Source organism: Aedes albopictus, chromosome 1, assembly GCF_035046485.1.
Source record: "Aedes albopictus strain Foshan chromosome 1, AalbF5, whole genome shotgun sequence".
Lineage (NCBI taxonomy): Eukaryota > Metazoa > Arthropoda > Insecta > Diptera > Culicidae > Aedes > Aedes albopictus.
This window is the reverse complement of record NC_085136.1, coordinates 38,835,680-38,848,649: the sequence shown is the minus strand read 5'-3', so window position 1 is coordinate 38,848,649 and position 12,970 is coordinate 38,835,680. Positions and strand designations below refer to the sequence as shown.

Sequence of the window (12,970 nt, the reverse complement as noted above, 5' to 3'; positions counted from 1 at the left end):
CGGCTCAGATATGGTCAGGTATGGTAAACCCTCCCCATTATCGACGCTTCATACACTAGGTGCCCCTCCGCCTTTTGCTGAAATTGGAAAAAAACCCTCCCTTGGCGCCACTACTGTGCACGGGCCTGCCCACACTTATATAAAAACAAATAAAAATCTAAAAAGTCAAATTTTGAGGGAGATTGAAAAAGTCAGCGAGCTTAAGTTCTTATGGTAAAACTTAGCCAAATGTGGGCTTCGTGGCCGTGCGGTTAGCGGCGTCAGTCGTCTAGGCGTTTCGTAAGCCTCAGAGTGCGGGTTCGATTCCCGCTCCAGTCGGGGAAATCTTTTCGTCAAACGGAAAGCTCGCCATTGGGTCACTGGGTGTTATGTATGTTGTCCGTTGTCTCGTGTATGTAATATTCAGTCTGGGCAACCTCCGGCTGAAGACGGTGTAGTGTCTTTTTTAACAAATGTTTGCAGAATCTCAAGTTTTGGATTTTGCCGCTAGGTAGCACTATAAGCGCTCAACTAATACAACCTTTGATATGTTTGAAGGTAGTTATACGCCAAACTTTTATTGTGAGTACCCTCCCACTCTGGTGTCCAACCGACGTCCATTAGGCTAAAGGTCATGAAGTCAAATAAACAATAGTCCGAATGTCTGAAAAAGTGTAACCAAGTCGATGCCATTTTCGTTGGCTTCCCTGAAGCATTGGACAAAGTACTTCATGCATTACCCATAGAAAAACTTTACCACCTTGGACTTCCGTCATGGTTTTTCGATAGTTGAAGTCCTCATTGATTCCATATATGTATTCACTTTTCCTTCCACCATTCAAAATGTTCTAACAATAATATCCATGTCATCCGCGAAACAGACCAAATGATCAGATTTCGTGAAAATCGTGCAACGGCTGTTGAGCTCGACTTGTCGTACTACACCTTCCAGGGTGATGTTGAATAGTAGGTAAGAAAGTTCACCACCTTGTCGCAGTCCCCGTCGAAATTTGGATGTAATAGAGAGTTTAGACGAGACCTTTACCCAATGTTGGTCACCGTTCATCGTCGTTTTGTTCAGTCTATTAGCTTTTTTTGAGGAGCCGTTCTCGATCAAGATTTTCCATAACTCTCGTAAACCGCCTTGAAGTCGATGAACAGGTGATGCGTTGGAACTTGGTATTCGCGGCATTTTTCACCGTACGCACGGTGAAGATCTGGCTCGTTGTCGAGCGGCCGCCAACGAAGCCGGCTTGATAACTTCTCACAAACTCATTTTCTTTGGATGACAGACGACGGAAACTGATCTGGGAAAGCACATTGCAGGCGGCTTGTGATCACTTGTAACTTCTAACACTACAACTTGTCACCATTCTTGTAGATGAGACAAATGACCCCTTAGCTATTTCCGCGTTATTTCATATCGTTTCACGTTCTGCTGAGTACCATGCTGCAGCATGACTGCCCTCGCTCCGTTTTTCTCTTCCAAAATGTGTCAACACTCATCGTCAAGCCAATCATTGTTGCGGTTCCGTTCCACATAGCCAACGTTGGTCATAACAACTTTGTTGATGGCTGCTTTTATCGTATTGTACTCCTGCAGTCCTAGAGAGGGGCTTCATTGAGCTCGCCCTGTTCGGCAACGCTGTCTCGAAATTGTGCGCATATGCGATGACGACATCCGGTTTCCTTAGTCGCTTCAGATTATAGTGAGGCGGCCGTCGGTACCGTACGTTGTTAATCACGGAGAATTGATGGCGCATTTTTACCATTACCAGGTAGTGGTCAGAGTCAATGGTACACACTTAAAAATTCTGAAATTTGCACGAAACGGAATCACCAGAAAACGTAAACGTTATCAAGACTGAATCACAAATTGGACTCAGTTTTACGCGCATCATGTAAGTGCTTGTTGGTTGCGTTAGATGTCAACAAATCCGATTTACCAGAAACGTAGAATCAGTATCACGTTCATCGGCCACTCTCTAACTCGGTGAAATGGCCGAGAGGTAAGAGATGTGGCTTACGATCAGCAGACCCGGAGTTCGAATCCATGCATGACAATATTTTACTTCTAGTTTTATCTATCAAATCGGTTCTAGCAATTGCTAGACGCTAAGAAAAGATAAGTTCTATTTTGGGGTGTCTTTAAAGACGTAAATTTACATGTTTTAACCTCTAAATTTGTGTTTTTGAAGATGCTAGTATATATCAGGTTCAAGACACTTAAAATTACATGATATTTTCTAGGTGTGTGGCACTTCGATAGATCCTGATGTCAACAATTCTGGAGAAATGCCGTCCATCAAGCAGGACGTGGTAAATTTGGGGTTCCGTCTGTGGTGGTGTTTTCCAAGTGTAACAATAAGGGAGGATGTGCTGGAATTAGGTAAATATTACGACTACGTATAGCCATGCTCTAAGAGGCGGCAAATCAATCACTCGTAGGCCGTTCTCGTATGTCAGCTGATGGGCTCTGAACTTTCCAATTGTCGGTCAAAATTACGCCTCCTGCTGGCTAACCTGTTAGGTTGAAGTCTTCTATGATGATCTTGAAGACATTGCTTGGGCAAATATCGTAGTCGCATTCTTGCTGCACGAAGAATCCGTCCTTGCCACCATCAGTGCTTCCAGAGTGTGGGGTATGATCAACTCCAAACGTTCGCACCGTTGATTTTTTCCAAGTCCCTTTTCGTCGCTAGGGTCTTCGCCAATCGTATGTGTTCATATACTCATGTTTTTTCGCTGCACGTTTTTTTACGGTCGGCTAACAGGGTCTAACACTAATCCCCCGGTTTACTCTCCGGGGGGGACCCAATAACTTTGTCGAAGCCAAAATTTGTCCCCTTCCTGCCAGCATACGATCAAAGTTCCCATCGGTGTTGGTTACCTGATTTCCCTAAGGTTGCTCGTATCCCTGACGGAGCCACGCGGAGGTAGGGCTCCGAGTTGCATGACAAGAGGCTGAAGGACCAAGGTCTGAATTCCGTTACCGTCCTTATTGAAGCACTAAATTCTGTCGCGAAAAGGCAGTTTCACAAGACAATTAACTTGGCTCGCTTTCTTCATACTGTTTATCAATGACAGTTCATCGGCTGTTGATAGGAGTCAACAATGCAAGTCTGACGGTCCCGCTTAAAGTAAGAGAAGGGAAGAAAGGCGAACCTATTGCAGCAAAAACCCGACTGGGATGGTGCATCTTCGGAGGTTGTGGTAAGGAGGCAACACACTCTCTGAACTACCACGATTGCGAATGCTCTAGCGATCAAGAATTGCACAACATAGTGAAAGATTATTTCACGATGGAAGATGCGGGAGTGAAGTCGCAGGTGATGCTGGAATCCGAAGAAGATAAGTGGGCTAGAAGGATTTTAGAAGAAACGACTATTCGTGTCGGCGAACGGTTTGAAACAGGTCTACTGTGGAAGTATGACGTTGTCGAGTTTCCAGACAGTTACAACATGGCGGTGAAAAGGTTTGAGTGTTTGGAACGCAAGATGCTACGAAATCCAGATTTGGCGGCGAACCTGAAGAAACAGATATCGGAATACCAGCTGAAAGGATATGCACATAGAGCGACAAGAGAAGAGTTGGCGCAATCAGATCCGAAACGCGTGTGGTACCTGCCCATGGGTGTAGTAACAAACCCACGAAAGCCGGGCAAAGTTCGGCTCATATGGGACGCAGCCGCTAAAGTGGACGGAATGTCCTTGAACTCAATGCTGCTGAAAGGTCCGGATCAACTGGCATCGCTTCCTGCTGTTCTATCACGTTTTCGTCAGTTTAAGGTGAGCGTCTCAGCAGACATAAAAGAGATGTTTCACCAGTTGCAGGTTCGTGAGTCAGATCGCCACTCTCAACGTTTTCTTTTCCGCAACGACCCGTTGGAGCCAATAGGAATCTATCTTATGGACGCCGCAACATTCGGGTCCACCTGTTCGCCGGCGTCGGCGCAATACGTTAAAAACAAAAACGCCGAAGAATTTTCCGACACCTATCCACGGGCAGTCGAAGGAATCGTAGAGAACCACTACGTGGATGATTATCTTGACAGTTTTGAGGATGACGAAGAGGCAGAACGGGTGTCGAGCGAAATCCGATCGATACACCGGAGAGGAGGCTTTCAACTTAGGAATTGGCTGTCGAATAGTTCCAAAGTTCTGCGTGGGTTAAACGAGGAGGATCCGAAGGCAAACAAGAACCTGTGTTTGAGCTCAGCTGATAGTTCTGATCGGGTTTTGGGCATGCTGTGGCAGACTGCCGAAGATGAACTTCGTTTCTCAATGACGATGAAGGAGGAGGTGCAACTGGTTATAGACAGTCAAAAACGACCTACAAAGCGGCAAATCCTAAGATGCTTGATGGGAGTCTTCGATCCATTGGGTCTTCTGAGTGTATTTCTTGTGCACGGCAAGATACTACTCCAGGATGTGTGGCGATCTGGACTGCAGTGGGATGAGACGGTATCAGAGGAGCTCTTCGATCGCTGGATAAGGTGGACCAGTCAGTTTCCCAAGGTGGGAGCTCTACGTATTCCTCGATGTTACTTTGAGGGAGCAACTGTTCGGAAGTATGAACAACTTCAGTTGCATGTTTTCGTCGATGCCAGCGAAGCCGCTTTCTCTGCCGTGGCGTATTTCCGAGTAGTAAACGACCAAGGAGAACCCGAATGCTCGATAGTTGCCGCGAAAACAAAGGTCGCGCCTCTAAAGCCTCTTTCAATTCCCCGATTGGAGTTGCAAGCTGCTGTTCTGGGTAGCCGTTTGCTGTCTTCCGTGCAGGAAAATCATAGTGTCAAAGTTAGGCAACGATTTCTGTGGAGCGATTCAGCAACGGTATTAGCCTGGCTACGGGCTGATCATCGCCGATATAAGCAGTATGTAGCGTGTCGGATAGGAGAGCTACTATCAGCGACAGACATAGCCGAATGGCGATGGGTTCCCAGCAAGCTAAACCCGGCAGACGCCGCAACAAAATGGGGGAAAAATGCTTGCCCTGATGTAAGCGACGAATGGTTCAAAGGTCCGCAGTTTCTACGACTTTCCGAGGAAAACTGGCCGAAGCAAATACATCACTCGATTCAGCCAGAGGAGGAACTGAGGCCTTGTTTCGTTATCCAAGAATCGATCGCTCAGCAGACTATATTAGACTTCACTCGTTTCTCGAAGTGGCGACGACTGCTAGGTGCGATGGCGTATGTCCATCGTTTTGTGGATAATTGTAGGCGTAAATGGCGAGGAGAGCAGCTGCAGCTGTTGTTCTTGAGCCAGGACGAACTGAAGAAAGCGAAGAATTCTTTAATGCGGATCGTGCAGTGTCAAGAGTTCCCAGATGAGATGGCTTTGTTTTCGAAGGGACCGAACGAGCTTCCCAGGACAAGCAGGTTATATCAGTTGACTCCAACAGTTGATGAGTGGGGAGTGCTACGCGTCGATGGAAGAATCGGTGCCGCTCCACATGCGGCGTTTGATGCGAGGTTTTCAGTAATCCTACCAAGAACACACCCGGTGACAAAGCTTGTGGTGGACGAATTTCATCGAACATTCCGACACGGTAACGCAGAAACGGTGGTGAACGAGATTCGTCAGTTTTACTACATCTTCCAATTAAGGACAGTAGTGAAGCAAGTCGCCGCTGATTGTCAGTTGTGTAAAGTATTGAAAACGACCCCTAAAATCCCGCGAATGGCTCCATTACCTGTTGCCCGTTTGTCGTGGTTCACCCGCCCATTTACATACACCGGTATTGATTTCTTCGGTCCGTTTCTGGTGAAAGTATTGAGAAGTTCTGCTAAACGTTGGATCTGCCTATTCACCTGTCTAACTACTCGTGCCGTCCATGTTGAGGTTGCCCATAGTCTCTCTACGCCTTCATGCGTGAAGTGCGTTCGGCGTTTCGTCTGCCGTCGTGGAGCACCGGCAGAGATATATACTGATAACGGTACTAATTTTCTTGGTGCCGAGCGTCTATTAAGAGAACAATTGAAGTTGTTACACGGCGATTTGGCAGCGACATTCACCAACACAGAAACCAAATGGCACTTCATTCCACCAGGAGCACCTCACATGGGCGGTGCTTGGGAAAGGATGGTGCGTTCAATAAAGTCTGCCATGGAATCGGCTTATAACAGCGACCGGAAGCTGGACGACGAAGGTTTGGAAACATTGGCAGTCGAAGCCGAAGGAATTGTGAACAGCAGACCACTCACCTACTTGCCTTTGGATGCTGCAGAAGGAGAATCACTTACACCTAATCATTTCCTCCTCGGAAGTTCCAGAGGTGTTCGCCAACCTGCAGTTCCATTCAGTGACCCAGCAATTGCGGTTAAGAATTCCTGGACGCTAATACAACACCAGCTCGACGTTTTTTGGAAGAGATGGATTCGGGAATATCTCCCGATGTTAACGAAGCGGATGAAGTGGTTTGGGGAAGTTAAGCCCGTAGCCATAGGAGATCTGGTGCTCATAGTGGACGATACCCGGAGGAACGGATGGACTCGTGGACGAGTGAAGGAAGTCATGACTGCCGAAGACGGAAGAGTGCGGCAAGCTGTTGTTCAGACTGCGAGGGGGTTATTGCGTAGACCGGTATCGAAATTGGCCGTGTTGGAGGTTGAGTCAGGTGGTAAAACTGGGACCAGTGGCCAGTGTTACGGGGGGGAGGATGTTGCTGCCAGCACTGCCCCGCGGTGTAACCGTAACTGAACGGTGTAGCTCCCGACAGGCCATTATGTCATCCGTGGGAATGTCAGGCAACGGAATGACAAGCCGAAGCGAAAATTGTCACTTTGTTCTCTGTAAACGTGGTGAAAGGGCATGCAAGTGTGTGATGAATTAAAATTGTAGGAGAATGTTTGATTTAATGAATTTTGAACTATTTACAGTTGAGCTTAGAATCTAACGTTTAAAATCAAACTGAACTTAAGTCTAAACGGTATATCACAGTTGGTGGTTACCACAGTGAGTTGGATGTATTCTATTAGAAACTAAACCTAACCTTAAAATTAATATCACAGGTAGGTGGCGTAGGCGGAATTTACAGCCAGACAGTAAAAATCTCTTTGAGATTAGGCTCACCGAAATTTGTAAGTCTTAAATTCTGTAACTTAAAACTGAAGCTAACAATAAAACATAAATTTTGCAGCTTAAAGCTGTACGCACCAACTAACGAGTTTGCGAACTGCTAAAGACTTCGGAAGAAGCCTATTTGTTCTGGGAACATGAGCAATGATGGCCACTAACAAATTAACAACCGTTAGCAAGTCGTCGTGTTATACTGCAAAGATTATCGATTTTTGATATCATCATCGATATTATTGTACCACCTTCTCGAGAACGCTGAAGACGCTAATAAGACCGGTGGTCCTCTACGGACACCAGACACTGACCATGTTCGAGGAGGAACTGCAAGCACTCGGAGTTTTCGACCGACGCGTGCTAAGGACGATCATCGGCGGCGTGCAGGAGAACGGTGTGTGGCGGCGTATAGGATGAATCACGAGCTCGCTGCACTCTACGGTGAACCCAGCATCCTGAAAGTGGCTAGAGTTGGACGGATACGGTGGGCAGGGCATGTTGCAAGAATGCCGGGCATCAACCCTGCAAAGTTGGTGTTTGCTAACCATCTGATTGGAACAAGAAGGCGTGGAGCGCAGAGTGTACGGTGGGCGGATCAGGTGGAGAGCGCGATCTGACGAGCGTTGGGAGCGATGTGCCGGTAGTAAATAAACCTTGGTGGATTTCTAAGATATCCTGAAATTAGTCCTCGAAGAATTAAAATTAACAAGGCGCTGTCCATAAACTACGTAGGCTCATTTTTGGCCATCTCAGAACCTTCCCCCACCCTCCCCTCTAGTAGACATTTGTCCACACAAAATTTTCGAAAATTGTGTGGAGCGTAGACTTTACCCAAACGAACCCCCTCCCTCCTTAAGAGTCTACGTAGTTTATAGACAGGCCCCAAATGAAAATGTTTGAAAATGGTAGATTCATATTTAAAGTGTAACATCGTTATTAATATCGCACCGAAGCAGCGTGTCCGGAAAGTGTCCCTTCCACTGCTTCTACCATCCTCCGCCACCCAAAAGCAGGTTTGCAAAAAACGCTATCTCATAAGGTGTCTTTCTTTGTGCACTCCCAGCTGTATAACTGCTCTTTATGGCCACTTTTATGGCCCTTGCTGCTTGTTCCTCCTAGGAATCATTGCACGTTTGTCCTTCTTCCAGCACAACTCGCCGCGACCACTGCCAATGCCGTTCTTGTTTGCACAAATCGTTTTCCACGTAGCAAATTTTTCGCAGATTGTGTGTGCTTTTCTACCGGAAAAGCAGGGGACCTCATCACCCCCCGTTGGGGGTAGCTTACAATGCCAAGAATCTCTTTCGTTAGCCTTCTTCTCCGCTACCCAGAACCCCGAAGTCGAATGGCAATAATCGTAAAACTACGGTCATAATTTTTAATGATTACAATATCCTAACGCGCTCACACAACTATAATTTATTGCAATTATTCACGGGGTAAAGTGCATCATCAGCGCTGTAGGTATTGGCGTGCCTCGCCAACCGGAGAAACTTCTCACGCATCACAAAGTCCTCACCTTGCGGAAAATAAATATTGACAGCAATAAAAATTAATACCAAACTCATTAGTCACCGGTTGGTATTCCGAGTCAGGACAACAGCGAGCGGAACCTGGGAAATTATGCAAAGTGTCTCGTCCCGTCGCATCGACTGTCTGTAGCGGAGTTGTCAATCGAGTCCTGATGGCGGAGATCACCTGCGGTGAATCCTTTCCGATGTGCATCAATCTGCGTGCATGTATCGTTCTTAGGCTCTGCGGTCTCGCTCGGTCGGTGGGAAAAATCCGACCCCTTTTCTTTCCTCTCTCTAATGCAAATTCATTCCGTCACACAATAGCCCATCAGCAGCGGAATGACGAATCACGATCATCAATCCGGATCATGATTTAACCGAAAACGGTTCTCGTCCTTCTAACTGAATAGACAAACTTAAACTTGTTCTGGTCTGGGTGATGTGACGAGCACTTGCGCCGCCGAGGCTGCTGAATGCTGATGATGACGCGCCGATGAAGCAAGGTGGGAAACCTGCTGTTTTCAGATCGAGAAATAGATTTCGCACAAGGTGTGGCATTTGAATATTAACGAACATTTTTCTTTCCACACAGGTTTTCCGCTCGGTGGTGTTCACATGGGGTGGTGTGATGGCACACACGTAGGGGTTGATCGGTGGCAGCGACCTGTCTCCTGCGGGATTAACATAACCAGATGCGCTCCGAGGATATGTGAAGGAATACCGGCAGCAGAGGTCCTTAGAGAGGACGCTTCCTAACGGAGGGAAAAGAAAACCGTAAAAGTCATCAATTTTAATTGTTGCCTATTCATCGGTGCTGTACACTTAGCGTTTTGGAAGAGTTTTTTTTTATGGAATCGTATAACTTTGTCCTGCATTATCGGTAATGAGATGCATGTGATCTCTGCAGGTTGAAAAATGATGTAGGATTTTGTAGCGCACCAACTCGTAGCAGCAAAAGGGCAACGATTAATAGTTTTCGCTGCATGTATCTTGTGGATCTATAGACAATTCAAATTTAATTCTCCTATAGGGTGTAAGCCGAAGAAAGCAGTGGATCACAGATTCACAGATGATACCTGGAGGAAGATAGCGGAGCGAAAGAACGCCAAAGCCGCGATAGAGCGAGCTAAAACATGAGGAGCCAAAGCCGTAGCCCGTCAGCGCTATTCAGCTCTGGAGAAGGAAGTGAAACGCTCATGTAGACTGGACAAAAGAGCGTGGCGGACTCCCTAGCCGACGAATGCAAGAAAACCACAAACACAGGCGACATGTGTCTCCTCTACGATGTCTCACGTCGCCATAGTGGGACCAAGACGAATGCTACGATGCCCGTGAAAGACACGTCTGGGCAGTTACTGACCGACCTGGCTGACCAGTAGAAATGCTTGTTCGAGCACTTTGGAAACCTTTTTCAAGTGTCGGTCACACCATCAACACCTCAGCATGATCCGCCAAGGGTTCGACGCATTACCCGTGTCAACACCGAAGCTTCATCAGTACAGGAGATAGAAACAGTAATCCGTAGCATGAAATCGAACAGAACCTCAGGGGTCGATCGTATTCCTCGTATTCACGTCATGCTAAGAGTAAAATACCTGGGATTTCTTCAAGAATTCTATCTCCAGAAATTCCTTTAGGCATTTATTCAGGCACTTCTCCATGGATTATTTTAGAAATTCCTCAAGGGACTTCCCCAGGTGTTTCTCCACCGTTTGTTCCAATAAATGCTTCAAGATCTCCTCCCACGATTCCTTCAGAATTTTTTACAGAAATTTCTGCAAGGATGCATCGACGAACTCTTCCAGGAATTTTTACAAAGCTTTCTTCAGTGATTCCAGCATGGATTGCTACAGAGATTTTTTCAAGAATTCCTCTATGGGTTTCACCCGACATTTCTCTGGGAGTTTCTCTTGGGATATCTTTAGAGGTTCCTCCAGTGATAGTTTCAGTGCATTTTTCAAGGATTCCTCCAGGAATTTCTCCAGGGACTCCCAAGTAATGTCAAGAGAAATGCTTTTCGATATTTCCTTCAGGGATTTCTCCATATATTTCTTCAAGAATTCCAAAAGAGATTGATCTTATAATTCAATCTGGAATAATTTAAAGTATTTCAGCAGGAATATCTTCCAGAAACCCTAATAAAAAAAAATTACTAGAGATTAGCTTAAAATTAATCCAGGAGTTCCTTAAAACTTTGAACAACACATTATTTTGGGAGTCCATCCAAAGATTCCAACAATAACACTAGTTTACAGCATTTTTGAACTCGGTAAGCTGATGATCATTTTTGGTGTAGATTCATGCCCTGAGTTCGAAAACGCTAAGGAAAAAAATTACAGTAGAGCGGAAATTTTTTCGACTTTTCATACAAGGTTGATGATTTGAAATCGATTTTTGATCTATTTTTAAGCAACGTCGCTCACTTCACATATCTCATTCTTCGTATCAATGCTCCGATTGAGCTGAATTTTTAACTGTAACTTGCCTACATATGATATGTCAAATAAACGTTGAGAAAGAATTTTTAGAATGTTTCGATATTGAGCTAAAACTCAAAAACTGCTCTACTTAAGTGCTGATTGCACGGTTTCGAAATCAGCACTAAATTGTGCTTCAAAAATTTTGGTCGTTGACAGAAGTTCACGACTTTCATTTTATTTTGTAAACTAGTGTAATTCATCTAAACATGACAGATATGGATTCCTTCATTTTTTCCCTACAGAAATTCTTCCAGTAATTTGTTTAAACTTTCCTGGGATTCCCAAGGAATTCCTCATGGGATTGCTTCTGGGATTGCTCAACTCTAGGGATTATTTTAAAAATTTCTCCGAAAATTCCCCCAAGAACACTTATTAGAATTCCTTCAGGAGTTCTCTTCTCTTGGAATTCTTTCAGGAACTCCTCCAGAAATTAATTCATAACCTTCTCCAGGGACTGTTCAGGAAATCTCTAGAATTGCTTCCAGGATTCTTCCAGGGGTTTCTTCAGGAACTCCAGCAGGGATTCCTTCGAGAGTTCCTCCACGAACTCTTCTTAGAATTCCTTCAGGATTTCTCCAAGGATTCCACCAGCAATTTCTTCCTGGGATTCCTCCACGAACTTCTTAAGAGATTCCTTCAGGAGTTATTCCAGGGATTCCTCTGGGAATTGCTGCAGGGATTCCCCTAAAAATTCATCCAGGGTTTCCTTCGGAAATGCTTCTAGATATTCCTCCAGGAATTCTTCTGTAGATTCCTCCAGGAGTATTTCTAGAGATTCCTTCGTTAATACCTACAGCCATTTTATTTGGATATCCTCCAGGGATTCCTCTAAAAATTTTTGCAGGGCTTAACTCGGGAATTCCTTCTGTGATTCTTTCTGGAACAACTAATTTAAAAACAAATCCTCCAAAGATTCTCCCAGGAACTCTTCTTAGGATTCCTCCAGGAATTCCTCCTGGTATTTTTTAAGGAACTCTGGCAGGAATTAATTTAGTACTTCCTCCAGGAACTGTTCAGGGATTTCCTCAGTAGTTCCTCTTGAAATTGCTTCTGGAGTTTCTTCAGGAACTCTTTTCTCCAGAATTTCTCCAAGAATTCCATCTGCTATTTCTTCAAGAATTATTTCTGGTATTTCATTACGAATTCCTCAAGAGATTCATCCACGAATTTCTTCAGGAATTTTACTAGGGATTCCTCTGGGAATTCTTGCAGGGATTTGTCTGAAAATTCCTCAAGGAATTCAATTAAATTCTTCCAGAAATTCCGCTAGAAATTCCTCTAGAGGTTTCTCCAGGATTTCCTCTGATGATTCTTTCAGAAATTCCTACAGGCATTCCTCTAGGATACCTTCCAGGGATCCTTCCAAGAATTCCTACAAAATGCATCCAGGGTTTCCACAATACATTCCTTCAGGACTTCCTTCAGGCACCACTAGGAATTCCTGCAAAAATTTATCCATGATTTCTTTAACGGATTACTCCAAAGATTTCTCCATAAATTACTTCAGGGAAATGTCCGAGAATTTCACCAGGAATTCTCCTAGGCGTTCTTCAAGGAAATTTTCCAGGCGATCATTCAGGGATTCTTCCTGGATTTCTCAAGGAATTTCTTCAGGGATTCATCAAGGAATTTCACCAGGAATTAATCAAGGAATTTCGTCATAAATTATTGTCAGCAATTCATCCAAAAATTTCTTCGAAATCCTTCAGGGATTCCATCAGATTTTTTTCCCGAAATTTCTCTAGGAATACCTTCTGGAATTTTTACAAGAATTCTTCCAAGATTTCTTCCAGATTTTTCTCCAGGAATTGCTTCAGGAGATCAGCTAAAAATTTCTCCTTTTTCAGGGATTTTCCAGGGATTTCTCCACGAATTTCTCCAAGGAATTCCTCCAGAAATTGCTCTAGCAATTTCTCCGGGA

At 44.9% G+C, this 12,970-nt stretch overlaps 1 protein-coding gene across 1 annotated transcript in view; it reads left to right on the top strand.

Moving 5' to 3' along the window:
• Positions 1-3,059: 3,059 nt before the first annotated feature.
• Positions 3,060-12,970, top strand: part of LOC134288292 (uncharacterized) — a 41,843-nt gene continuing 31,932 nt past the window's right edge. The window contains exon 1 of the mRNA XM_062852665.1: positions 3,060-6,132. Within this exon, the coding sequence (XP_062708649.1) occupies positions 3,060-6,132 (3,073 nt within the window). The remainder of the gene's footprint in view (positions 6,133-12,970) is intronic.